Here is a 25,323-nt window from a genome sequence, read left to right on the forward strand (position 1 = left end):
AAAGCCCTCTAGCATTTCATTGAACTGTGTGAGTTAGTTATGACAAGAAACTTATGCTCAATTAAATTTTGATTATGCTGTGATATACTTATATAATGAAAGAAGAACCTTTCAGTTCATTTAACTGCGTGGTTTGTTTTGTTCTTAATCATTAGTTAACAAATATGGATGTTATGACACCAGATTTGCTGAAAAAGTGTAGGAACCCCTTCTTTCAGGGTTCAGAATTTTTGTCCACCAGCCAAATGCCTTTGAATGTTGGGATTTTACCAGCTGCTCAATAGATTACCGTTGTTTTTTGGCTGTCAGCTGGTGCTGATTTTGGTTCTTGCCTGCTCAATAAAATCTAATATTAAACACAGTAACCTAGCAGATAAAAAAGGGAGCAGCAAAGAAGGTATAAACATTGAATTTCTGCTGTGTCTAGTGTGCTGTTTGTTCTTTCATCCGTCCACATGACGTTCACAGCACTTCTGACTGCGCCCACATAGGAAACAGGAAGTGTGTACCATTTCATAACATTGGTGCAGCTTGTAATGTGTCATCTTGTTATAGAATATCGTTGATTTAGCTCAATACACCAGCACAGTTCCTCAGTACGGCCTCACAGAGCTCTTCACAGACTCTTATGATACCTATAACCTCCAATTGCTGTGTGTTTCCTGACTTTGCGATGTCTCATTTGCCATAACATCTCGTCTTGTCTTCTATCTAGGGTCCTACTGGAAAGCCCGGCTTGCCAGGAATGCCAGGAGCTGATGGTCCACCGGTGAGTTCGTACACCACACATCCAAAGAAAGCAGAACAGTAAAAGTAAAGTCTCTTTCTCCTGCTTTGTCTTTTATATAATTTGTCAATTATAACTGTGAGAAACAGCATCCAAAGGAGTACATGGCATTTAAAAAAGCACTTAACACATTCAAAACACACTGAGATAATTAGTCAGGCGAAACATATGTATGATACAGCACATCGCCGCAGCTGTGTAGCAGTGGAACAATCCGCCCACACAGACGTATAGATGCAAACACTCTCTTTCCCATCGCTGCACAGACAGCACAGAAGACACCTGCGCTAATGGCAGATGTGCCTTCAGAGGCACCAGGTGGCACCTAAGAGAGGCAGAGACAAGGGAGGCCGTGAAATATGAATGACGGTCGTGAAAGAAAAAAAAAAGAGGGATTGTGAAGGATTTGGCGAAAGAGAGGAAAGACAGACAAGACGTCCCCTGGTCCTTTAATGGCTCTCAGAGTCATTTTTGGAGTGGAAAATAGCTCTACGCCATTTACACTCTGCCTTTTTTTTATTCATCCATTCATTGTGTCTTCCATCAACCGTAATATTCTGTATTTCGATGTCAGTGACCCTCGCTGCCCCTCATTCTGTCGTCTCTACACTCAGAAATAAGGGCTCCAAAAGGGTTCTTCCTAAAGGACTGAGGTTCTATCCAGATCCATTTGCTTTTTGAAGAAAGGGTTTGTCATTTGTTCTGTATGTGGCCAGGGGTTCCATTAAGAACCTTTTTTGGAATAAAGAGTTCTTCATGGATTGTTGAGACGTTTTCTAAATTTTGCATTTTTTGCCTCATCTGATTACAATATGGTTCTTTGTGGAACGAGGGTTATAGATGAAACTATTAATAAAACTAATATATTTTTTAGATGCCCCTGAGTGAGTTCTACAATGTACATGAAATCCTTAGAATATAAAATGGTTCTTGCAACCACAAGGGGGCCCTTTTCCACCTAATAATCTTTGGGTCTTGAACCAGTTCCATTCAAAAACCTTGGATCCGAGGTGCTAGTGAAGTAGCCGGCATTTCTGCCAGTTTTTGCATGTTGCACCGTGCACAACAACCAGTAGAATATGACACACCTAATTGGGTTCCCCTTTTTCAGGTTCTGAGCCAGTTCATTCTTTGCAAAAAATGCTCAGAATGGTTCAAAATTAGGTGTGGGAACTGGAACGGCACTGGTTCCATGTTGATTGAAAGGCCTAAGGAGCTTTTTTTCCCCCCACCAAACAAGCTCTGGTTCTTTAACTGGTTTTCAGAGTCCTTGGAACCTTGGTGCTACCTAGTGAACCATTTCCAGTTGGGGACCAACTTTTCAGGTTCTGAACCAATTTATTTTTGGTGGAGCTGAAGAACACTTTTTTTCTGTGTAGCGCTTTTATTTGAGGGATTGAAAATTTTGTATTTGACAGATGTCAGTTTTAAATGACATCAGGTTCATGTTAGAACCTCCTGAGTAGGCTGTTGTTAGCACCCTTCGAAGGTGTAAAGGTTCTGGATAGAATCTCCAGATGGGCCTTTTCCAGCGACGTGGAACTAGCCCTGTTCCAGTTCTCACACCTAAAACTGAACCGTTCTGAGCATTTTCATCAAAAATGCACTGGTTCTTAATGTGAAACAGTTTGTTCCCAGCTGGAACCAAAAAATAGAGGGATTTTCTTTGGGAACCAAGTGGGCGTCTCATATTCTTCAAGTTGTTCTATAGGTCTGTTGACGACTCTGATGGTACTTGATTACAGTGGTTCCAGTCAAACTGGTAGAAAGGATGGCACCAAGGTTCCGAGAACATTGAACAGAACTGGTTCAGGAACCAGAACTGTTTTGGTGGAAAAGGGCCAAAACAGGGCTCTGGGTGGAACCATAAAACCATAGAAGGGTTCTCTTAAGAACCTCTCAGAGAATGTTCTGGGTGGAACCTTTCACAGACTGTTGTAAAAGTCTTCATATAACTAATCATGAAAGGGTTCCCAGTCCAACCTTTGTAACATGTTCTACCAGGAACCAAAAAGGGTTTTCCTGTGAGCACAAGCCAAAGAACCCTCTGTGGTTCCAGTGTGCGCTTTTAACTCTAAGAGCGTGATATTTATTTCTGTCTCTATCCTCTCTCACGTCACTAAAAGACCATCAGAGGATTTGCGGAGCTCTTTTGTCTCTTGAGAATGCAATCAATTTCCTCCCATTCCTTTTTTTTTCTCATTTAACCTAACATCCCTATTAGACGTGTGCTGTTGTGTCTTCTGCATTGTGTTGTTGTGCTCATGCGTGTACACTGTGTCTGTAATGTATTGTGAAGTCCCAGAAGGGCAATCTTGGCTTTTAGAGGCCAGCAATAGCCAGTAGTGCCTCTATAATACTGTGCATTAAGGATAAAAATCCCAAATGAGATTGAACTCCAAAGGCCCTTCTTCCAATTTTCCAGTTTGATACGTCCTCCCATAGTTTTACAACTTAATCCCTCAGTTCGGGGAGGGGGGGTGTTGTAGTATTTATGGTAGTAATTATCCTGAAATGAGATGCAATAATATTTCTCTTAATAATTCACAGGGTCACCCTGGAAAGGAGGGGCCTCCCGGAGAGAAAGGACACATGGTAAGTTTTATATCTTTCTCTGCTTCTCTTAATTTTTGGAGCTTGCATTTGTTCGTTTCTGGATTTATTTCTGCTTCTTTCTCCTCCCTTTGTCCTACTTCAGACACATTTGCATAAAACATTTTTGCATTAATGTACTGTAGATAACAGTAGCGCTGTGGGTGCATGTGTGTACTGTAATTGCGTGTGTGGTACAAGCTCTCACCGAACGTCTATCTCCCCTAGGGCCCACCTGGCCCTCAAGGACCCATTGGATATCCTGGGCCCCGAGGCGTGAAGGTGAGATGATTATCAACCACTTAATAAATTCATTTGTGATATCATCAGCTACTGGTGCAGTGCAATTAGCAACTGTTACGGGTGTAAAATGCATCTGGAAAAAAAAACCTGTGGTATTATTTTCAATGTTTGTCAACAGCTAAGTGTGATTTTGTAAAAAGCTGTTATTAAACAAATTAAAAGACCTACTTTCCTGCTAAATTACCTTCCCTGAAAGGATAATTTGGATTATTTGATGTAGAGTTGTATGAGGTACTTATCGATAGTCAGAGGTATTACCTACAGCCAATAGTGGTCTGCACGCCCCCAGTTTGAAGAAGCAGAGAGGAGTACCAGCAGAGAAGCTAAGCAATGAACTGCTGTCAGCAGGGTTAAGAACAAAAGGTCATTTAGCCTCTTAAACAATGTCCACTTAAAAAATCAGTTAAAGTCTTCACTATATTTGGAATATGTTCATGGCTTTACTTTGCCGTCAGACAGCCTTTTCTGACAGGAAACCACTGTTATACAAGAAAACTATCACTCTCGCTAAACTAACCAAACTCCATAGGTGAAATCAGTCATTTTATCTCACAGAATTTAGGAGCTGCTGTTCTACTGCTGCCTCAGTCTGTTAGTTTGTTTTTGTTATTGTGTGACTTCAGTGTTTTAAAAGGATAGTTCCAATTCACCAAAGTCACACAATAGCACAAACATATTAACAGATTGAGGCAGCAGTAGACCAGCAACTCCTGTTTTCTGCGAGGTAAAATTACTGATTTCGCCAATGGAATTTGGTTGGTTTTGAGAGAGCTTTGTTTTTCTTGTATAACAGCAGTTTACCATGAAAAAAGTTTGTCTGACAGCAAAGTAAAGGTGAATTTTTTTTAGGCAGACCTTTTTAAGTGGCTAAAATACCTTTTGTGCCCAACCTCATCCATTACAATTCAATGCTTAGCTTCCATGCTTCCTAACTGAGGGCGTGGCAACCGCCATCTACGGCAGCTTATTATCATTAAATACCTCATACAACCCCACATTAAATAATACAAATTACTTCTTTAAAAGAGGAACCATGTGGAATTTGGTTCAATGGCCCCTGCCTTTGCAACAGAGGAACAAAAAAGATTAAGACAGGCAAAGTCACCTCTTCGGACCTTACATCACTTTGCCCACATGAGGTTAGTCACAGGGGCTGATAAGGGCTCAGGGCACCCAGCACTGCTCCTGTTTGCTGTCATCAGTAGCTGATAAAACCAAGACAAAAGAAATCCCATCAAATAAAATCTCGGCAAGAGGGTGTGATTGATCCAATCGTTAAAGCCTCCACTGAGAGCAGGGATCACACAAGTGGCTTGACTTCTAGCTGGAGTCTGAAATGTCTGCTGTCTCTGGGAAGATGAGATGAAGGGTCGGGAGAAGAGGTTGAGAGGATTTCAAACAGAAAAAAAAAAACACATCTAAATGCAGCCATTACATGGTGTGTCCTCCATGGCAATCTTGTTTGATGCATTTGAAAAGTAAAAAAGCAGCTACATCAGATGACTCTACCCAGTTTGCAGCCTTATTTTAGAATCATATTGGGCGTGAATATCCTCTGGGCTCATGGCGTGACTGAACGCTCTCCCGTTTGTCCAAAATGTCGGCATGTAACGTCTGTCTCTTCTTGCATCACAGGGAGCTGATGGCGTTCGCGGTCTTAAAGGAAACAAGGGTGAAAAGGTAAGAGAGCTCAAACTAAGAAAGTCAAAGAAAGTGTGAAACGATGAGTTTTTAAACTTCAGATACGTGATAATGGTGATGATGACAGCGGTCTCACAGAAGATGTTTCATGCTAATGAAAATCTCACTAAAATCCTGCGAAACTGATTTGAATTTTGCTGCCACAGAAGAAAAAAAAAAAGTCCATCAAGGGTTTCTATGGCAACAGGGGATCGTGCCAAGACTCCACATCTGTGTGTGTGCTTGTCTCTGAGTGTGTGAATACGACACAAATGGTTTCAACATCTGGATTATCCCGTCCTTTCTCCTTCATTACATCCTCACCCCTGTGTCTCCTTTTCTCTCCTGTCAGGGAGAAGACGGCTTCCCCGGCTTCAAGGGAGATATGGGTATCAAGGGTGACAAGGTAAGGCTTCACTGTTTCGACTGAACTCAGTCACATCGTGAGAGCTGGGAACATTGTTCAGATTCATTCAAGTGATGAGCAGAGATGCTCACGAGTCTTTGGTCACAAGTCCAAGTCAAGTTTCAAGTCTCTTGACCGTCCTGCTATCTGCTGCATATGCAATCTGGTCTGCTTAGAATGTTAAGGGCTTTAAAGCACGTACCTGTACTGTATTATCATCAGGAACAAGCAACCACAGTTGGTCAATTAGTTAGTCACGGGATAGTGCAAGTTCAGACCATCAGTCTGTGACCGACTGTGTGGAAAAAACCCAAACAAAGTTGCTACAAGTTGCCAAGCTAGCTAACTTTATTGTTAACTGCAGGAGAACAGCTTCAGTAACCCGTCTGTGTCGCAATCTCGTTCATCTTGCAGCAGACAATAAATACAAGTGCAACTTTTGCTTTGAATTTATTCAAATGCATTCATATTAATTACTTTTTATGTTTTAATCCATCATGGCCAGAAAAATACTAACTTTTATCAAATGGTAAAGTGTTAATTATCTGGTCTTTGCTTTGCTATCATCCTTAAAACTCAGTTGTGTCTGCTTTTGGCATCCAGCTTGTCAGACATTTTTCAATTTTAATGCTTTACAACTTGTACAACTACATGCAGCCAATTTTTTTTAAATCAATAAATGAAAGTCAGGAGTATTAAAAGAAAGTAGTAAAAGTAAAAGAAACACCAGGGACAGGGATAAACAGACAGTTGTAACATTTACCTGAAGCTAGTTAGCCCCTTATGGCCACGGTGACCACTTTGGAATTGTGGTTAATGAGCAAACATAAGCTGTTGTTCCTATTGTAAGCTGGTAGCACATGTGTTTACATGAGCAGTTTCCAATTCCTTTTCTGTCCCCTACTCTGCCACTTTCCAGTCAGTCTGAACCCTGAAAACTTTGGGAGAAAAGCACAAGTTTGACAGGTGTACCCAGCAACGGCTTCCCTCTCCAAACTGCATTAGGGATTTACAATGTCAAGTAGCAGCCAAACAGTCTTTTACAGTGAGAAACATACTTCACCCCAGCCCGCACTTCAAACATCAAAACCCCCAGTCCCTGACCGGGCTGTCTATAGCGGAGTACAGAAGGGAAGGAGAAATCAATGGCACTTTAAACCCCATCAAACTCGAGAGAGAGACACAGGGCTGCAGCCTGTTTTCCTCTGGAGATGTAGCAGATCCAGATGAAAGCAAGGATTTGAGGAGGCCCTCTGCTCTGGAGGAGACACACATGGACCAGAATCTAAATGACTCATTTTTAAGCGCGCCTATGAAAAGTGTGTGTGTGTGTGAGTGCTCAATTTAAAGTGTTCTCTTTGATGAGCTTGTGAGTGTAAGTCAAGTACAGTTTGCTTGATGCCGTTTTATGTGTACTCGAGTGTGGGTGTGTGCGCGCACTCGCTTGCTTGTGCAACTCCGCACAAGCCTTTAACTAGATACCTTTCACACACCGCTGGGTCTCCGCAGCAACGACTGGTTGTCAGAGCGAGTTTGTACTCTGTCATTTAGTGTGTGTCCCGCTAGAAGTAGAGCGCACGTACAGAGAGGAGCGATAATAGGATCGCTAACGGCTTTGAGAGGCAGGCGGCAAGGGAAAATAGCTTTACTTGATTCTTTAAGCAACTTTACACTCACAACGGGCGACCTGAATTACCCGGACCCGTTTGCTCAAGGAGAAAAATGTTGTTATTTAGTTGAACTCGTGACACCAATAAAAATGTATAAGAATAGGAAGGCGTTGCAAAGGAATAATCTAATACAGTACAAATCATTTCCTTTTTTTATATAATAATTTATTGCATGACATTACTTCATATACTGGAAGACTTTACATGTCCCAAACACCAGAGGTTTTAAACCCTTAAGTATGTCTTTATGACACTGAATTAGAGAACGACTGATAATGGATTTTTAAAGGCCGATGTAATAGTGATAGTTTGGAGAGGAAAAAGCTGATTCTTCAGCCTAAGATGAAAAATATTTACCTTTATTACAAACTGAATAACCTTTGAACTGAACAAGTTTGTTTTTTTGACCAATTATTATACATCCTTAGTTATTATTTATTCAGAATAAAACATATCTGCTTCATCGGGATGATGTACGTGAGGCTTTATAAGATTTGATTGACAGTTGCTAGGCAACATAAGCGAACAACCCCACAACTTTGGTAGAAAATGTGTTCACGAAGGACCCCGTCACACACCGTAAGAAGCTGATCGAGAGTTTTTGAACACTAATGTGCTCTTGAGATGAAATGTATGAAAAATTCATATCACAGTTATTAGTGACCAAAATGATCCCAGTCATCAATATTATCGTTTAAACTGAAAATGTGTCCTTTTTGCGATGTCAAAGTGCAGTAATCAAATGTGGTTTTATGACAATTTTCAATTTAATACAGTTTATCATTAAACTGGTAAACCGGGAATCATTTCACCCCGGCTGTGCTAACAGGATAAACATTCCTGACACTTGTAGACGACAGAGGTGCAAATGTGTAATGTAGTGTTTCACGCTAATTAACTGATCGACAGTTGGTGGCGGTAATGCGCCCGGAAATGTAATAATGACCCAGCAAAAGGCACGAAAGAAAGAAAGTGCCAGCTGGTGTAAACTTGATCCAGACACATAAGATATTAAAATATATAGTTAGAAATTGGCTTTGCTCATTTATTTCTATTTCTTTTTATGGTTTATGATGAAACAAAAATCATTAAACATGTTAACTACGCCTCAAGGATACACGAGTATATTTGTGTATCACAAGATGTAATTGTTTTCCTCATTAAAGGCATTTTGGTGAGAAAACTCCACATGGTAGCTGTGAGGAAAATGATAAATTATTAGTATGTAGCAGTGTGTGTTCAGACCTGATGCTGACAGAGGACCTTGTGCAGCCCAAACTTTTTTCTTTAGCTTGATGGTGGGCCACGGGCCAAAAGCAAACACCTATTGTTACTGTATTAAGATGCAAAATGGTTCCCTTAATTGACTGACTTGCCTGTGCAAAGCGTCTCTCTGCTCGTCGTGCTCAGATTATGAAGAATAATTAATTAGCTATCCTACAGTTTTATCTGGCATTTTAACCTCGCAAAAAATAAATCTGCATAAATGGTGATTTATTTTGAAAATTGAAATTCAAATGGACATATGATATCATCTGATATCAATCTCAGGCCCCTGACTTGAACCAAATGTCGTACCGACTTGTGATTTAACCCCTAGACAATACTGCTTTTTCCTTTTTTCTCAACTTATCTTACATCTGTTGTTATCCTATAAGGCACTGTTTCTTTGCATTTACTCCTTATACGCTTTACAGTTTATATTTAACTTTATATTTAATATTCTGTTGTTGTTATTACTGTAATTTTGGGGCAATCTCTTGAAATTTCCTCCAGGATTAATAAAGTTCCATCTGATCTTATCGTATTTTTGCGTTCCCTCTGTTTTCCAGGGAGAACTTGGATCAGCGGGACCCAGAGGAGAAGACGGCCCCGAGGGACCAAAGGGTCGCTCAGGTCTCCCAGGAGACGCCGGTCCTCTTGGCCCGACTGGTGAGAAGGTGAGCTCCGTCTGCCCGTTTGGCTCCTACAACCGAAACACCGATACCCCACAGATACTGCAGATGTCCTCTGGCTAAACTTTACACAGACTGATGAAAGAGGATAAAAAAGTTATTTTGTATCATCCGTCATGTTTGATCTCGGCTGATAGCTCAGCAGGACTTAACAAGCAAAATAGTTTTTCCGATCCTTCTCTGAACAGCAACCGATTTCTCATTCCTGCTGCTCTTGAACCAGCTGGGAGCCCAAAATGGATCCACTTCTTAACGTTCTTCATTGTTAAATTGAACACTGCTGTCGCTGACAATACCTCGGCCATTTTTTTTTTGTTTTTTTTTTCTTTAAAAAACAAACTTCATTCTTTTATAGACGATGCAGCTTCTTAATGGTGTTTCACTAAAGGCTTAAAAATGAGCTTGAACAGATGTTGATTATCGCTGCGACTGTGTGAATGATCTGATTCGGCGAGTCGTTAGCCGGAGTTGGAGGGAACGCCGCAGTCGTGTTCCACAGTAAACAGTGCATGTGTTTATTATCCTTAAACCTTTTTTTTTCCTTGCAGTGAAGTTCCTGCTCTGAATGTGAATTGCACAAGTATTTGCATTAACACTGCATTATAGATGTAGACACTGGTCTGTGTCTGGATGACACATGAGGTAACAGCTGAGTCATTTTCATATTTAATTAGAGCCTGAGCAGCAGCCAACGTTTCAGCACTCTGACACCGAGCTGCTTCTAATAAATCCTGCTGCTTGTTCATAATTTAATGTAGTTTTATTACAAGAATAAGACGACTGTTCTATTTGTTTACACTTGCAGCTGCACAAATGTCATATAATGTGGGCTGGTTGCAGTCTGTTTGTCTGGTATTTAGGTTTACAAGATGCTCATTAAGAGATCAACATCGTATAGAAATTCTACTGATGGTTTTATTATATTTGCATTTATGATCACCCATAAAAAAACTACAAAGTCACATCAATAAGTGTCTATAAGTGTCTCATATATTTAACGTATACATCACAAATATCCTGCAGTATCGAAGAACATAATATAATTCCCAAGGGTTTGGTTTCTTTACTCCTCTGTGACAGTAGACTGAATATCTTTCTGAGTGAAACGAGACATTTGAGGACGTCACCTTTGGCTTCGGGAAACGTTGATCAACATTTTTGACCGTCTTCTAACTTTTATGGATCAAAAAACTAATTTATTAATTGAGAAAATTAACCACAGATTAATCGACGATGAAAATAAGCCTGCTTAAGAAACACCCTGATGATGTCTCCAGGGCGTTAAGGAGGATAAGCTGTTGAGTTGCATGATGGGAATTGTAGGATTCATCATTTTCAGGGCTTGAGAGAAAAAAAACTCCTCTGAATAGATTTTGGCTGTTGTGTTTCTTAATCTGTTTATGAACTTGCAAAGCTAAGAAAGGGATAATGTACAATCATTATGGCCAAATAAACCCTGACAGGTTGATGCAAGTTTATTTTTCATCAATGTGCTCTTTAGAAATAACGCTCCTTAGAATGATGTAATTGACCAATCAGAACTGAGAACACTGTAATAGCCTTTCAAGTGAATCTAAAGACATTTGTCTTTTCTCATTTACAGGGTAAACTTGGAGTTCCCGGATTGCCAGGATACCCAGGAAGACAAGGACCAAAGGTAATTAAACACATACAATATATATCTTATTAATTCACTGATTTTACTACAGAGTAACTTTAAAACCCTATTGATAAGGGACACAATTTAAATGACCATGTTTACGTGCAAGCTAATTTTCCACTAGTTCACAGTATGACAATGTACTGAATTTAATACAGGTCATTTAAACAGCATATTCCATTTGGTTTTTCTAAACTAGACATTTATATGCTGATATTATTCAGATTTTAGGAGCATTCTTTGGACAAGTAGCACATTCAGAAAATATGTTTAATTTGTGGATTTGACCACAGTTTGCCCTTTTAGCAGCTCTGTGCTTTATAAACAAACCAACTAGGCAACAGTTTGCATGCAGAAAAGAAAAAACCTACATTCCTGGTTGGTAAGAGACCCACCCATACTTTTAAACATTATGAAGGACGTAGATATCAACAGGTTTTTTGAATTTATCTTAAAATGTCTTTAATACAATTCTTTTCATTTTAGAAACGATTGGATTATGAAGTTAATGTTATGTAAAAAGTTGCGTTTACTTCAGTCTCATTTTTAGATGTATTTCCATTGATCACACTAACAACTAGAAAATGGAACCAGCATGGAACCGATAACCACAGAGATTATTCAGATAACCTCAGGCTTCATCTTCACATGTGGGAAGGACCAGCGGTCTTACATTACATGATTTGAATTTGCAGATCTCATTAAGATATTGATTAATATTAATTAATATTAATAATTATTATGAGATTAACTGAAATAGGTGAGAAATTGTGTTTATAATGGTCTGAAAAAGGTCTTTAATAAAGGCCTTAAATTTAACTTGTTGAAATGTGCAGAAACCCTGTTTGGATATGATAGATAATATTAGCCGGAGGATGTACTTTGTTAAGTTAATTAGACTATGGATGGCTGCATATAAAAGGGAATATTAGTGGAATATTCATTTTCATTAGCCATGTCAACAGCTTAGTAGGAATATTGTCATTTTTGGAATAAAGGCAAAACACTGAATATTTTGTGCATGTAAACGCAAACATCTGTGTCACCACACAGTCTGTAGTCTGTGTGTATTTGAAAGAGAATGTAAAATGCACACATGTGCGTGTGAGGGCTGCTGGGCTGAACTTTTGACGGCTCATCCGGAGTCTGACAACCGGACACGCTTGAAGCTCTCTGATCAAAGAGCCGGGGATTTATTTAAATATGCCTTTTGGTGTCAGCCGTCGGCTCCTGATACGACAACAATTAAATGTTACTTTTATTTATGCTGCACTTAATCCCATATTTCATTGAATACACTAGAGAATAAACAATGTACAACATATTTAAGGTTTGTCTCTCAGATGATTAATTGCTCTCTTTCTTCCTCACAGGGATCTCAGGGTTTCCAAGGTTTCCCTGGCGCCAACGGAGAGAAAGGAACTCGGGTACGTCAGATAGACTTCTTATTATTCCTCTCATTTCTACAAGGACTGGATCAATACAGGCGTAGCGCTGGAGACGGGCTCCTGTCCCCGCTCCAGATTTATCAACCTGGAGGAAGTTAGCATGGTTCTAAAATAAAGATTTTCACCAAGGACAGAGCGACAGTTGCATTCCTTCTTCATTACCACTTACACAACTCATTGCGAAGCACCAAAAGCCTTGTTTATCACTTCGTGGTGCTCGAGCAATGCTTTATTTTCTTTGTTTAAGGGACGGGCCATTAGCTCGCCTGCGAGAGTAATGGTTTTTCACCACAAGTGGAGCAAGGCACATAAAGCTTTTCATCTTCACAAAACATTTGTGACATTTATGAGACCGAGCTCCCGGACCGAAAGGGATCGCAGCGCCATTAACATAGTTTCACAGCAACTTAAAAGCCACACAAAAGATATAATTGTTTTTCTCATTAAAGATGTATGCAGCCACCGCGATCATAATGTTGCTCTAATGCCGTTATATTGCGCGTTATTGCTGATTCAAATGTCCTGTTCTGAGGTGGGAATGAATTTAATGTAAGTGACGATAAAAATTGATGCTACTTTCCAAACAAGCAATTCCTAATTAATGATTAAAGATGATCTCTGAGCTCCTAAATGTGTTTGCAAATGTGACTGTCTGCTGGCATTAGACTCCTTCTTCTGGAGGATGCAGCCTCTTAATGATGCGAGTGCCACTCCTTTGATCATGGCGTGTGTTCTTCGTGTCCACAGGGAACAGCAGGAAAGCCTGGCCCACGCGGACAGAGAGGACCAACAGTAAGTCTTACTCAGCAGTCTCCTGCTTATATACAGATGGCGAGCTTGGCACCTGAGCAAAAATGGTGGCTCGACCTGAGCACGCTTGAGGGGAAACCCACACGGATTTAACCACGAAGCATGACATTTTCATGGCACAAATGTCCCTTTCTGTGATTTTAATCACTCTGTCTTTTTTCTCAAGGGCCCTCGAGGAGAGAGAGGACCGAGAGGACCAACAGGAAAAGCTGGACCAAAGGTGCGTGAAATATTTTACAGCCACTTTCTTGCATATATTGCGATACAAGTTCACCATTTACTCCTTATTTTGTCTCCTCAGGGTAACTCAGGAAACGATGGCCCACCAGGACCTCCCGGAGAGAGGGTACGTACCATCATGCTGTCACCGGGGGTCATTTTTACAGTGCAAATGTGTTTTGAAAATTAGATTATTTCATAAAGATTTTTTTTTATCCTAGCACCATTACCTTCACCATAAAAAACAACAGTTGAACAGTTTCATTGAGCTTGTTTTTAGACAGTAAAAAATCTTGTTTATAATGCAGTAACATTACATGCATCACATTACCAACAATGAATTATCCCATTTTTTTAATTTTATAGGAATTAATCAGCTTTAGCTCAGCCTCACTACCGTTACTGTAGAACAAGACGTACTCATGAAATTACTTCAGCTTTAAATATCGTTAAATGAAGCAGAAATCAAGTTTTAAATAGTTGAAAGATGTTGCTAGGGGACCTGTAAAAGTGGCTAACATTAGCTAAAGATTGATTAGCTAGCAAGTTCAGTGTTTTGCTGACATTAGCTATTAGCTAGTGTTTTGTTGCAGTTGAGCAAATTGCTGGCTAACTAGCAAGCTAATGATTAATGTAGATTAGCTAGCCATTTAGCTAGCGTTTTGGTAACATTAGCTAACTTTAAATGTGGCAGTATATGTAAGTTTTGCTTCTCTCAGCGATGTCTTTTAATCACATTCAGATTTTGGTTTTCTTATCGAGCACAGGAAACAGGAAAGGAGAAAGTTGACCGAGGTTCCCAAAGAGGCGGGACTATTAACAATAGAGCCACGTGAAGTAATTTGTCCAATCAGCATAGTCATCTAGTTGGTGACAGTTGGTTTGTTCATGTAGTCTGGATCTGTTAGTCAGTGAGGTTGTTCTCATGTTTGGAAACAGAAGGAAGAGGACATTAAATACGGCCCTCGTCATCTGTTTCCCTGAGAGACAACTGATTATTGACCATGAATCATTTGTTGTTTGTTTCAGGGTCTGCCAGGCCCTCAGGGACCAACAGGTTTCCCAGGACCAAAGGGCCCTCCTGTGAGTCCAAACTCAAACACGACTACGTACACAAACCCATCATGCTTTTTCCTTTATCGTTGTTTGTTCTTACACTCACAGATTTATTTGTATTTTCTCAGGGACCTGCAGGGAAAGACGGACTGCCTGGACACCCTGGACAGAGAGGAGAGACTGTGAGTGAGCTCGTCTGAACGCTCAGCTCTTCATCTGTATTCAGCAGACTCAGCTGTGTGACACTTCTGTTTCTTCTTCCTCTCTTTTAATACACAGGGATTCCAAGGCAAGACCGGCCCTCCTGGTCCTCCCGGCGTGGTTGGACCTCAGGTGAGTCACAGGCACTGACCATCTTGCCGCGTTGCTCCCGTACACGTATTAGCAGTTGACTCACTGGCTGTTGTTTTGGTTGCACAACTCGTATTGATTGCATTCTCTGGTGCAGAGACAAAAATCCTTTCCTTAAGTGCTGAAAAACAACAAAACATGTTATCTGTATTAATCTCAAAGTATTTTAGATTTGCACCAGAACACTCCCTGCAAAAAAAAGGGAAAGATTTATCTTCATACCTATATCTCACGAGCCATGACTTAAGTGTTGTTTATCCTCTTTCATATTAGCAAAGGGCTCTTCATCCATTATGCATAAACATTTAACAGACTTTCCCTCCCAGCCGCTCTGCTAATGCCAGCTGAGAACATTGATGATAACGGAGCTGTATGTGGCCTTAATGACTAGTAAGCCGCCCACACAGCAAATGCTCAGCTTCTCCACGCCATGTTTCGTAATACATGCAGAGAAATTGTAACATCTCTTTGGTATTAAACTGCTGATTGTGCTCACAGTGTTCCTCCTAATGTGGCTTCTCTTCTTCACACCTCCTCTGCAACTGGGTTTTATGCTGTACTGTAGTGTCCCTGATTTTATTTTTGTGTCTGTTTTTCCTACAATTGTAGGGACCAACAGGTGAGACTGGACCAATGGGAGATCGGGGACACCCTGGACCCCCAGGCCCACCTGGTGAGCAGGGTCTACCTGGAGCTGCAGGGAAGGAAGGAGCCAAGGTGAATCCTGACGCTCTGCTTAATAGTTTCTCCTTTAAGCACCCAATCGGCATCATATATTCAAGGGGTGTTTCAATATACTGATATTGACGATAACTGTGATATTTTAAAAATGAAAAATTGATATCATGTTAATAATTCACATAAGATCTTGTAAATAATCCAAAGCCTCTCAAACATATTCCACGCTCTTAAGTAATTTCTGTGTCTTTCCACTCTCGCTTTATCTTCCTCCTCCAACGTCCCCACACACACTTATCGCTGTCCACTAAGTGTAACTGCACTTTCTGTTTGCTTTTGTACAGTTACGTCCTCTCTCTCCACCTCCTTACTGTTGTATTTTGAGTGTAATTCATTTGCCAAAAAATAGTCAAATGCACAGTATTTTATTTTGTCTTTAATTCTTTTTTATTTTTATTTTATTTGGCAGGGACAATGCACAACTTCTTAGCTGACTCAGAGTTAGCCATAAGCTAATTTTTATCTGTAGTCCCTGAGCAGGAAACAATAGCAACCTAGCAGTGTAGTATAACAAAGTTTATAAGTTTGTAACTGATTTGTTTGCCATTCCATGTTTTTGTATCTAATCATAACAACGTGTCAAACATCACAATATCACGATAAAAAAAATTAAATACTGTACCACACTGTGGCCATATCTACTGCGATAGTACATGGTTAATGATGTATTTGATTATTTCTATTTTCTGTCATGTTATTAGAATTTCACATCATGATTATCGTGGCCAAAAGAATTCCTGAAAACAATATTATTGCGATATCTAGGGACAATTTGAAAGAAAAATTTGTTTCTTATTTTGGAAATAAATTATACTCAAAATACAACTGTAAGGAGGTGGAGAGAATAATCATAATCGTAATCATACCTGTACAAAAGTCTATGAAAAGTGCATATAGAAAGTATAAAATGAAGTATATAAAATTGTTTTGTTTTTGTTTTACATCAGCCCTATTCAGTGAATCTTTCAGAAGGGCCAGAACAAAAAGTAAAGAGCCAAAAGGCTGGACATTTACTTTTCGTTTTTTGGACCTGAAAGTTAGGAATTTAAAATCGTTAAACAAGGTACCTTTTTATTGTTTTTCCCCACTTAATTTGTCTTCACGATTGGAAAAAAAAACATGTACAAAAAACAGGAAAAAAAACAATGCACCTTTGTAATAATAGATTAGAAGTAGCTTGTTTTAATCAACACAGTGTTGCATTTGCCACCTTTTTCAGTTTGACTCCTAAATTCCCCTCATTAAACAGCCTGAGTTAAACGTTTTAAAAATAGGATCTATGTGCTTAACAACAGAACAAATGAATGTATTCATTATCCTACTAATAAAACAATGATTTTCCAATAAACAATGTAAACTACCAGAAACTTAGAATGTTAGCAGATTATTTAAATGCAATCACATCTCAAAAGGCTGGATTGAGGTCATTAAAGGGTCGAATATGGCCCGCAAGCCACCATTTGAGCAGGCCCAATATGGAGTTATTGTTCTATAGGATGGTTTAACTACACTTTCTAATCGCACACTACAGTAAGACTGCATCCACAGGATTAACAGCGTTGTGTTTTCACCTACAGGGTGACCCCGGTCCTGCCGGCCCAGCAGGTAAAGACGGCCCTCCTGGAGCACGAGGTTTCCCCGGAGAGAGAGGTCTGCCTGGCCCTGTGGTGAGTTTCGCCTTCTGCTCGGCACAATGGCATCGCACAAATTCAATATCTCTCACAGCTTGCTCATTGCATAATAGTTCTGGGCTATTAAATCGCTGTAAGACTGTGTTGAACTTCAAGAATCAGACATGATATCAGATTCCTGAGTGGGCTTCACAAGAAGAACAGTGTGCTCTGGGCTGTTTATTTTTTTAATTTCTATTTTTTTTTTATTCTAACTTGACAAAAGTTATGTCCTGGTAGTTATGCAATTCACACTGTTTTTTTTTTTTTTTTACTGCAAACTTGTTAAGGCAGAAATCAACAGCAGAAACAGCTTTTTGTTTAACTCTAGGATGCAGAAATGATGCTGATTCCTCTGTACTGTAAAGGATGTTTGCAGCGGGTTTGGTGAATAACTGTTCTCCCCGTCTGCTCTCAACCTCCACTTTGGGGACTGTAGGAGGTTTTCTACCTCACGCTGAGCGTGTTTAAAGATAGAGAATCCAGTGTAAGACAGGAAGTGTGCTTCCCCAACAGATGTGTTTGTTTTCTAAAGCCTTCAATTTCTTCTTTTCTGCAGGGGGCTCATGGCCTGAAAGGGAATGAGGGTCCTCACGGTCCACCCGGCCCCGCTGTGAGTACAATCTAGTGCATCCCGCATCCCCAGTTTGTCACTCTCATCCTCTCACTCTCACCTTCAGCATTCTGCACCCGTCGCTGGGAATTGTATTCATAGCAAAGTTCCCACCCTCAGTTGTTCCAGGCTCTTACATAATCTAATGATATGCACAGTTTGCTACTTACATAAGAAGGTCTGACCTATTTGGTAGGCTAGATGTGCCTGATATTATGCTTTTGTTTCACTGTTATAACTTTCTTGTCTTTGAGATTTCTGCTCAGTCACTCTCATTGCTATCGTTGTCTGTAGGGTTCTCCTGGTGAGCGTGGTCCCGCTGGCCCCGCTGGTCCTACGGGTCTCCCCGGACGTCCTGGCCCTCAGGGACCTCCAGGCCCTGCTGGAGAGAAAGGTGGACCGGTAAGAGCGTCACAGACATACTGCAACATACAGAAAAATAGCAAATTCCAGAGTTAAAACGGCTGACGATATTGTGTTTTATTCTGAAACAAATAATTTAGGGAGAGAAAGGACCTCAAGGCCCGGCTGGAAGAGACGGTATTCAGGGACCTGTGGGTCTGCCAGGACCTGGAGGACCTCCTGGACCACCTGGAGAGGACGGAGACAAGGTGAGTTAGTTTTCATGTTTTGATGGAGGTCTCCAGTTTGGAGAAGCAGAGAGGAGCACCAGCACGGAAGCTAAGCAATTAACTACTGTGAAAATCAGTATTGGTTTAAGTGCACACTAGAATTAGAATATGTTCGCCAATTAACTTTGACATCAGACAGCCTTCTCTGACAGGAAGCAGACAAATATCAGTTTCTCGAAACAAACCAGACTCCACAGGCGAAATCACCTCACAGAACATAGGAGTTGCTGGTCTACCACCACCTCGATCTGTTAGTTTGTTTGTGTTATTGTGTGACTTCGGCGAGTCTAAACTATCAATTTAAAACACAGAAGTCATACAATAATGCATTGTATTGTATCGTATGTTAATTCCAAGGACTTGGCACCTCTTGCTATACAAAACAACCATATTACCCTAATAATGAGCGGTACAAAAAATTATAAATCTGTAAATGGCTTTTGTTCTGTGATTAGTGATTTATGCAAACAAGTAATGTAAGTGAAGTGGCCCCACCCCACCTCTTTCTCTTTCTCTCCCTGTATTTGTCTGATCTGTTGACTTTTTTTCATCAGTAGTATGTTTTAAAAAAAATGCCCAAAAAAAGACAATTGTATTTTTCTTTTTCACTTGCGATTCCATTTTCACAACAACAGATGAGCCTTCTGTGGAGAAGGCTCTCGCAGCAAATTGTAAGAATGATAAAATAAATATAAGAAATGCTAAAATGTGTCACCACATATACTTGGGCAGCTGTTAATATACCTGGACGGCCGCCCAACTAAAGTCTGTCAATTCACCTCATACACAAACAAGCAGCTCTGTCTCACAGACACACACACACACATTGTAAAGCTGCATCACACTCGTGCTACAACTAGCTCCATAACGTATGTTTGAATTGTATAGCGCAATTTATATTGTTTGCAAGCTCTTGAGAACCAATAAAATGATATGCCAAGCTGGATTTGACCTGTGGGTCTTGAGTTTGACACATGCAAGCAGCCTATAAATGGTAGTTTCTCATCAGAAAAGGCTGTCTAAAGATGTGGAAATATTTTCAATATTCTAATATTGATTAAGTGGCTAAAATCCCTTTTGCTGCTGACCCTGTCTGCAGCACTTATTGCTTAACTTCTTATACCAGTTCTCCTCTGCGTTCTCTGTAACGAATACACTGACAAGTACCTCATACAACCCCACATTAGCCAAACTATCCCTTTAAATTTTCAAGCACACACTTATATACAGTATGTGCACACTTATCAGCCTAAACACTAAACTTTACAGCTGAGATCTAAGCCAGATATCCTCTCTCTGTTTCTCTTTCCCTGTGACCTTAAGCGCTCTGAGGGGAATTTGTCTGACAGCGTTTGCATCGATTAACAGATCTTTAAAAGGCAAACCTGCCTTGTTTCAGCTTTGTACCCCTCTGCACAAACAGACAGGAACGGGGGGGGGGGGGGATTTTGTGGCAGTGACAGAAGGCGTGAAAGTGACCCTTTAGTATTCAGTGGCGAGAACAACTCCTCATCCCCTCTAAAAACATTTGCAAGAAGATCAGCAGCGGAGATACTCGGAGGATAATCTCTTATCCTTTGAAGAATGCCTCAGTTCTTAACCGGCCTTACGATGGTCCCCGCGGTGCAGACGGACACGGAGAATACAGAGGGTATTTGCCATGCAGATAAAAAAAGGATCTCGCAAGCTAATGTTTACACACATTCAGACACTTTCTCATTATAAGTCCTGTCCACGGGGACCGAACACCTCCAAGGCCTTTATTTTAGGAGACTAACGCCGCCTCACAAAGACCATTGTCTGACTCAAACCCAAAAGTAAACGCCTTTGGCTTCGGCAGTTATTAACATTATTTCTCCAAACACCCACAGCATGTGGAGGCTTTTGTAATAATGGTGCAAGGTTGTTCACTCTGGGAGCGCTGGTGCAAACAGGTTGAGATGGGACTAATTATCTATTCTGTTTTGGCTGCGAGTAGCGCCCGTGACTCATCACGATAAGCCCCCCGTCAGATGTGAACTATATTTGTCGCCATTTGTCAGAGAAGGAGAGAGGTAATTGAAATATCCGCAGAGAGACCTCTTAAAAAATGTCTTCACAAAAGGTGGGATAATAGTCGAGTTTATTGTGCTTTGATATCTCTGCTTCTGTTCTGCCGAGTGTTTGATAATAATTTAACGTTATTCATCGTCACATTTTCATCTCCCTCTCACTTGTGTATCGCTTTGAATCGTCTCTGTTTCACACTGTGGTCATTTTCGTTTCCACAGGGAGAGCTCGGAGAACCTGGCCAGAAAGGAAGCAAGGGTGACAAAGGAGAACATGTGAGTGGTTGTTTATTCATTCATTTATGTCATTTCACTGCCTGAGATTGTAAGGATAATAAATTCCCTCTGTGGATTAGTGGGACAGTTTTGAGTGGTGCTGGATACGATTGTTGATGCGTCTCTTTTCCTCTGCAGGGTCCACCTGGTCCCACCGGCCCTCAAGGACCCGTTGGAGCACCTGGTCCCGCTGTAAGTGTCAGACCAGTACTGGATTTTTGGACCTGATGCTGATATTAGGGAGTGAAAAAAATCAGATATTGATATATCATCTGATATTATTATGCTTGTCATTTTGTGGTTATTAATGTGGTTTTCAAACATTTGTAGCGAAGATAGAGAGGTACCACTTTACAATAAGACTAACCTAATAAATTATTTACAAATGGTTTATAATTACACTATTAATCAAGTTGTAAAGACTGTATGAATCATTCATAAACTGTTACAACACATCAGACTAAAAGGGCAACAATGACCTGTTGCTTGCCAGATAGTGAGTCCACATTTATCTGTACTGTTAAGCCTCAGATCTCATTGCTTATTTAACTTACTTTGTCCTCACCACCAGTAGAATGAATACCTGATCATTTAACCACCGTCAGCATATATTAATCGTCAGAAAGTTTAATTTGGCATCAAATTAGCATTTCACATTACCAGATTCATACACCGAGGTTTTGGTAATATTTTCAGCATGCACTGTTTTACACTTCACAATAAGGCTCCTTTTGCCACTTAGAAGTGCTAGTAACTCATTAACAGATTAATTAGTAGTAATCGGTAACTGGAGCTTGCCAAATAGTGATCCCACATTGATGAAAACTCTGTTATAACTTGTTTACAATACTTTTTAAGTGTTAAGGTCAGTCTCATTGTAACCTGATACAAAATTATGTAGTGGAAGCAGGTTTTTTTATAGTTCAGCAATAAACTGGGTGAAGGACGACAGTTTTAGTACATTTTGGTGCAGGCTCTACCAAGTGAGCTACCAGAGAGCCACTGTTTTGCATCAAAACTCCAAACTCTGCGACCAACTAAACCAAATATGAACCACATTCATGAAGGCGATGTAAATGAGTTTAACTCGTGCACATTAAGGCTGACTCTCTGACCTGTCTGTGAAACCAGCCCTGTGTCCTGTATCTGTTAGGCCACTAGTACCACTAATGCTTGCATATCTTGATTGTGACGTCTTCAGGGTGCAGATGGTGAGCCCGGTCCCAGAGGTCAGCAGGGTCTGTTTGGTCAGAAGGGAGACGAAGGATCAAGAGGATTCCCTGGACCTCCAGGCCCAGTCGGGCTGCAGGTACGGACTGCGATGACAAATACAAACTGGGCTCGTATTATCGTTAAGAAACAATACAATTGACTCCTCTCTGTGCTCCACAGGGCTTGCCTGGTCCACCTGGTGAGAAAGGTGAAACTGGAGACGTTGGTCAAATGGTAAGAGCATCAATTCAATAAATTACATTACATACGGTTTGCAGATGAAGTGTTGTTGCTCATTAGACTTTCTCCTCTCTTCTGTGTAGGGTCCACCCGGTCCTCCTGGTCCCAGAGGCCCCTCAGGACCCCCAGGAGCTGATGGCCCTCAGGGACCTCCTGGTGGTATTGGAAACCCTGGCGCCGTTGGAGAAAAGGTAACCCTCTCTTCTTCTGTGTCTCCCGGCTGTGCAACCGTGTCGCTCAGAGGCGGATGTTGTGGTGCGGCCGAGGTTGTTTTTAAGCACTTCAGGTGGTTCAGTGCCTGCCTTTAAATTGCACCTGCCAGTCCTTTAGTCGGTGTAAATGTAAACACAGATGTCTCCACAGTCACATAAGCTCCTTGCAGTTATGCTGTTGTCTGCCTCTTTTCATTTGATACTAATTGTATCCATCCTGCAGGCAATTAAGTAAATGCACAAATCACTTTAGTAATCAACAATTTAGACACAGAGTAACAATGAAAACATATTTCATTGAAATTCACTCGCACAGATATCATTTTCAACCAAAACAATTTAGTGCCCATAATTACACACAGAAATGGTGATTTAATTGTCTCCTGGAACATTATTCCAACTGAAAAAAGTACACCACCCAGCCATCCACATAAATACTGCGTTTGGACTCCTGCATAATCATTTTAAAGAGGATGGGAGGAGCTGTTGTGATTGGCTATTATGTAAACATTCCTTCAATAATGATCACAATGTATTCATCGTCCTAAAGCCTTTTTCGTTCCAGATGGCACCTCTGGCCCCATTCCAAACAGTTGCAATATCTGTCTAGATGTGATTTTTTTTAAGTAAAAATGATGCAGAGGGGAAACAACACAATGAAGGTCCCCAAGTGGGCTCACACTGGGCTGCACCAATAAATATTAATTTAATTTAGGGTTAATTCTAATCAGAGTTGAGCAAAACTAGATTTGAAATGAGTAAATTGAGATGTATAACCAAGCAGAGCTCCATTACACAATTAAAAATGAATCTCAGTTTAGTAAATCCATGTTTATTGATGTAAACCCAAAATAAAACACTGTTTAATCAATATGGAGATGCTTGCTTGCCCAAATTAAAATAGATAAACATAAATGTGAGTATAAAAGGGGGAAATTGTTTGTAGCTGCTCTATCTAAAAAGTTAAAAACAAAAACATTGTTAGCTTGAGAAAAAGTTAGCTACAATAAATTCCAGCTAAAAAGTCAACAAAAAGTTGCATTGCTTGCTAGCTACCTAAATAAATCAACAAAATGTTGCATCGTAAAAAGTTAGTAAGTCTAGTTAAACTACTCATGATGGCTTTGCAGAGAAGCTCTAATTTCTCCTCCTTTGACAAAAACTTTTTAATTAATTGTTCAGTGCAACATAGTTCAAAGTTAAACCATGAATTTTAAATTGAAATTAATGTTGTGTGTCCCTGTAGCACCTGATTGTGTGTACAGTTTTCATTGTAACCTCCCTATAAGATAGACATGATCCCGTTTTTATCCAGCTGACTGTTTTCTATCACTGCAGAGGAGACAGATTCAGCGTCCTAGCAGTTTGTTTGAGTGTTCTGTGGTAAGGCCTGTGAATGATACCTCTTTACAAGGCTTTTGCATCCATTAATATCCCCCATGCCTATTTATATGGTACCCTTTTAAATGGGACATGATAGTTTTATTTTTTTCTTTTCTGCCGCAGAGTGACAGATGCACAGCAGATCTAATGGACAGGCTGCCATCCCCAGCAGTACTGTTGTTGGGCGGGGAGAGTATGAATAAATACTCAAAGGCACTGTACTTGCAATTCTAAGATGATAAATGCATTATTAAAGGTGCGGTCCTCATAAAAATCAGCCCCTGCTCTTATTTGTGGCAGCCGTTTCATTATGAAAAGGCCTGCTTTGGCAGCTTTTTGCAGCCTCTCTGACTGCAGCGCTGTGCGTTCTGATAGTGTGATTTGTTTTATCTGGTTCAGTCAATAGAATCACCTTTTGCTCCTTTATAATCTCCCCGAGGATGGCCTGTCCTTCCCCCGTGCAAACAAGCACCACGCTCTTTTGGCCTAATCGCTCTCTAGCTGATCTGGCATTTTATTAGCTGGCAAGCAACTGAGCTCAGGCTTTTTTTTTTTTTCTGTGAACACGTCCCTCATATATCTGTGATGAGCAGCTGTCTTTCATGCTCCTGGTTTTCCTGAGCTCAGCAGATTTTTACCAGCGAGCCCCTGTGGTGAGCACAGCCAGGATGTTGTGAGGATGGAGCCGAGGCCTGTGCGGCTTCTCTGATGCAACGTTGCAGAAAGACCCTCCTAATACAGCAGGATCAGTCACACACTCTGAGAAATGAAGGTGCCAGCCAGAACATTTTCTAAAGGTTCCACTTGGAACCCTTTCAGGGAGGACTACCTACCTTCCAATGCAAAGGGTTATACCATGAACCATTTTTAAAAGGTTCCATTCAGAACCCCGTATGAGATGGTCTACAGAGATCCCTTACATAGTGTAATGGTTCCACCTAGAATCCTCTCTGGGGGTTATGTCAAGAACCTTTCCACCCATTAAGGGTGCTTACAGGAACCCACACAGGGTGTTCTGCCAAGAATCTTATCGCAATCGAAAGGTTGCATCTAGAACTCACTCAGGGAGTTCTACAGAGAACCTTTTTATACTCCTATTTTATCTAGAGTCCACCAAGGGGGTTCTCCTGAGAACCTTGTTATATTCCAAGGGTTTTTTTCTAGAATCCTGAGTGGGTTCTCCTGAGAACCTCTTTTGTTTCTAAGGGTTTCATCAAGAACACACTGAGAAGCTTTTTATATTCCAAGGCTTTTATCAGGAATACAAGCGGAGGGTTCTTTGGAGAATCTTCATACATATTCCAAGCATTTCATGTAAAACCCACCCAGGAGGTTCTGATGGCACAAAGAACCCTTGATGAA

The 25,323-nt window shown here is 40.6% G+C and overlaps 1 protein-coding gene across 1 annotated transcript in view; it reads left to right on the plus strand.

Annotated features, from left to right (window-relative positions):
- Window positions 1-25,323, plus strand: part of col5a1 (procollagen, type V, alpha 1) — a 120,428-nt gene that overhangs the window by 76,446 nt on the left and 18,659 nt on the right. Inside the window, exons 25-48 of the mRNA XM_084745798.1 lie at window positions 716-769; window positions 3,338-3,382; window positions 3,608-3,661; window positions 5,318-5,362; window positions 5,715-5,768; window positions 9,271-9,378; window positions 10,997-11,050; window positions 12,427-12,480; window positions 13,249-13,293; window positions 13,478-13,531; window positions 13,613-13,657; window positions 14,560-14,613; window positions 14,715-14,768; window positions 14,866-14,919; window positions 15,547-15,654; window positions 17,253-17,342; window positions 17,905-17,958; window positions 18,253-18,360; window positions 18,462-18,569; window positions 20,861-20,914; window positions 21,053-21,106; window positions 22,116-22,223; window positions 22,307-22,360; window positions 22,450-22,557. Coding sequence (XP_084601924.1) covers window positions 716-769; window positions 3,338-3,382; window positions 3,608-3,661; window positions 5,318-5,362; window positions 5,715-5,768; window positions 9,271-9,378; window positions 10,997-11,050; window positions 12,427-12,480; window positions 13,249-13,293; window positions 13,478-13,531; window positions 13,613-13,657; window positions 14,560-14,613; window positions 14,715-14,768; window positions 14,866-14,919; window positions 15,547-15,654; window positions 17,253-17,342; window positions 17,905-17,958; window positions 18,253-18,360; window positions 18,462-18,569; window positions 20,861-20,914; window positions 21,053-21,106; window positions 22,116-22,223; window positions 22,307-22,360; window positions 22,450-22,557 — 1,620 coding nt within the window. The remainder of the gene's footprint in view (window positions 1-715; window positions 770-3,337; window positions 3,383-3,607; window positions 3,662-5,317; window positions 5,363-5,714; window positions 5,769-9,270; window positions 9,379-10,996; window positions 11,051-12,426; window positions 12,481-13,248; window positions 13,294-13,477; window positions 13,532-13,612; window positions 13,658-14,559; window positions 14,614-14,714; window positions 14,769-14,865; window positions 14,920-15,546; window positions 15,655-17,252; window positions 17,343-17,904; window positions 17,959-18,252; window positions 18,361-18,461; window positions 18,570-20,860; window positions 20,915-21,052; window positions 21,107-22,115; window positions 22,224-22,306; window positions 22,361-22,449; window positions 22,558-25,323) is intronic.

The sequence above is a fragment of the Lutjanus erythropterus genome, chromosome 20, assembly GCF_056507025.1.
Source record: "Lutjanus erythropterus isolate fLutEry1 chromosome 20, fLutEry1.hap2, whole genome shotgun sequence".
Taxonomy (NCBI): Eukaryota; Metazoa; Chordata; class Actinopteri; order Lutjaniformes; family Lutjanidae; genus Lutjanus; species Lutjanus erythropterus.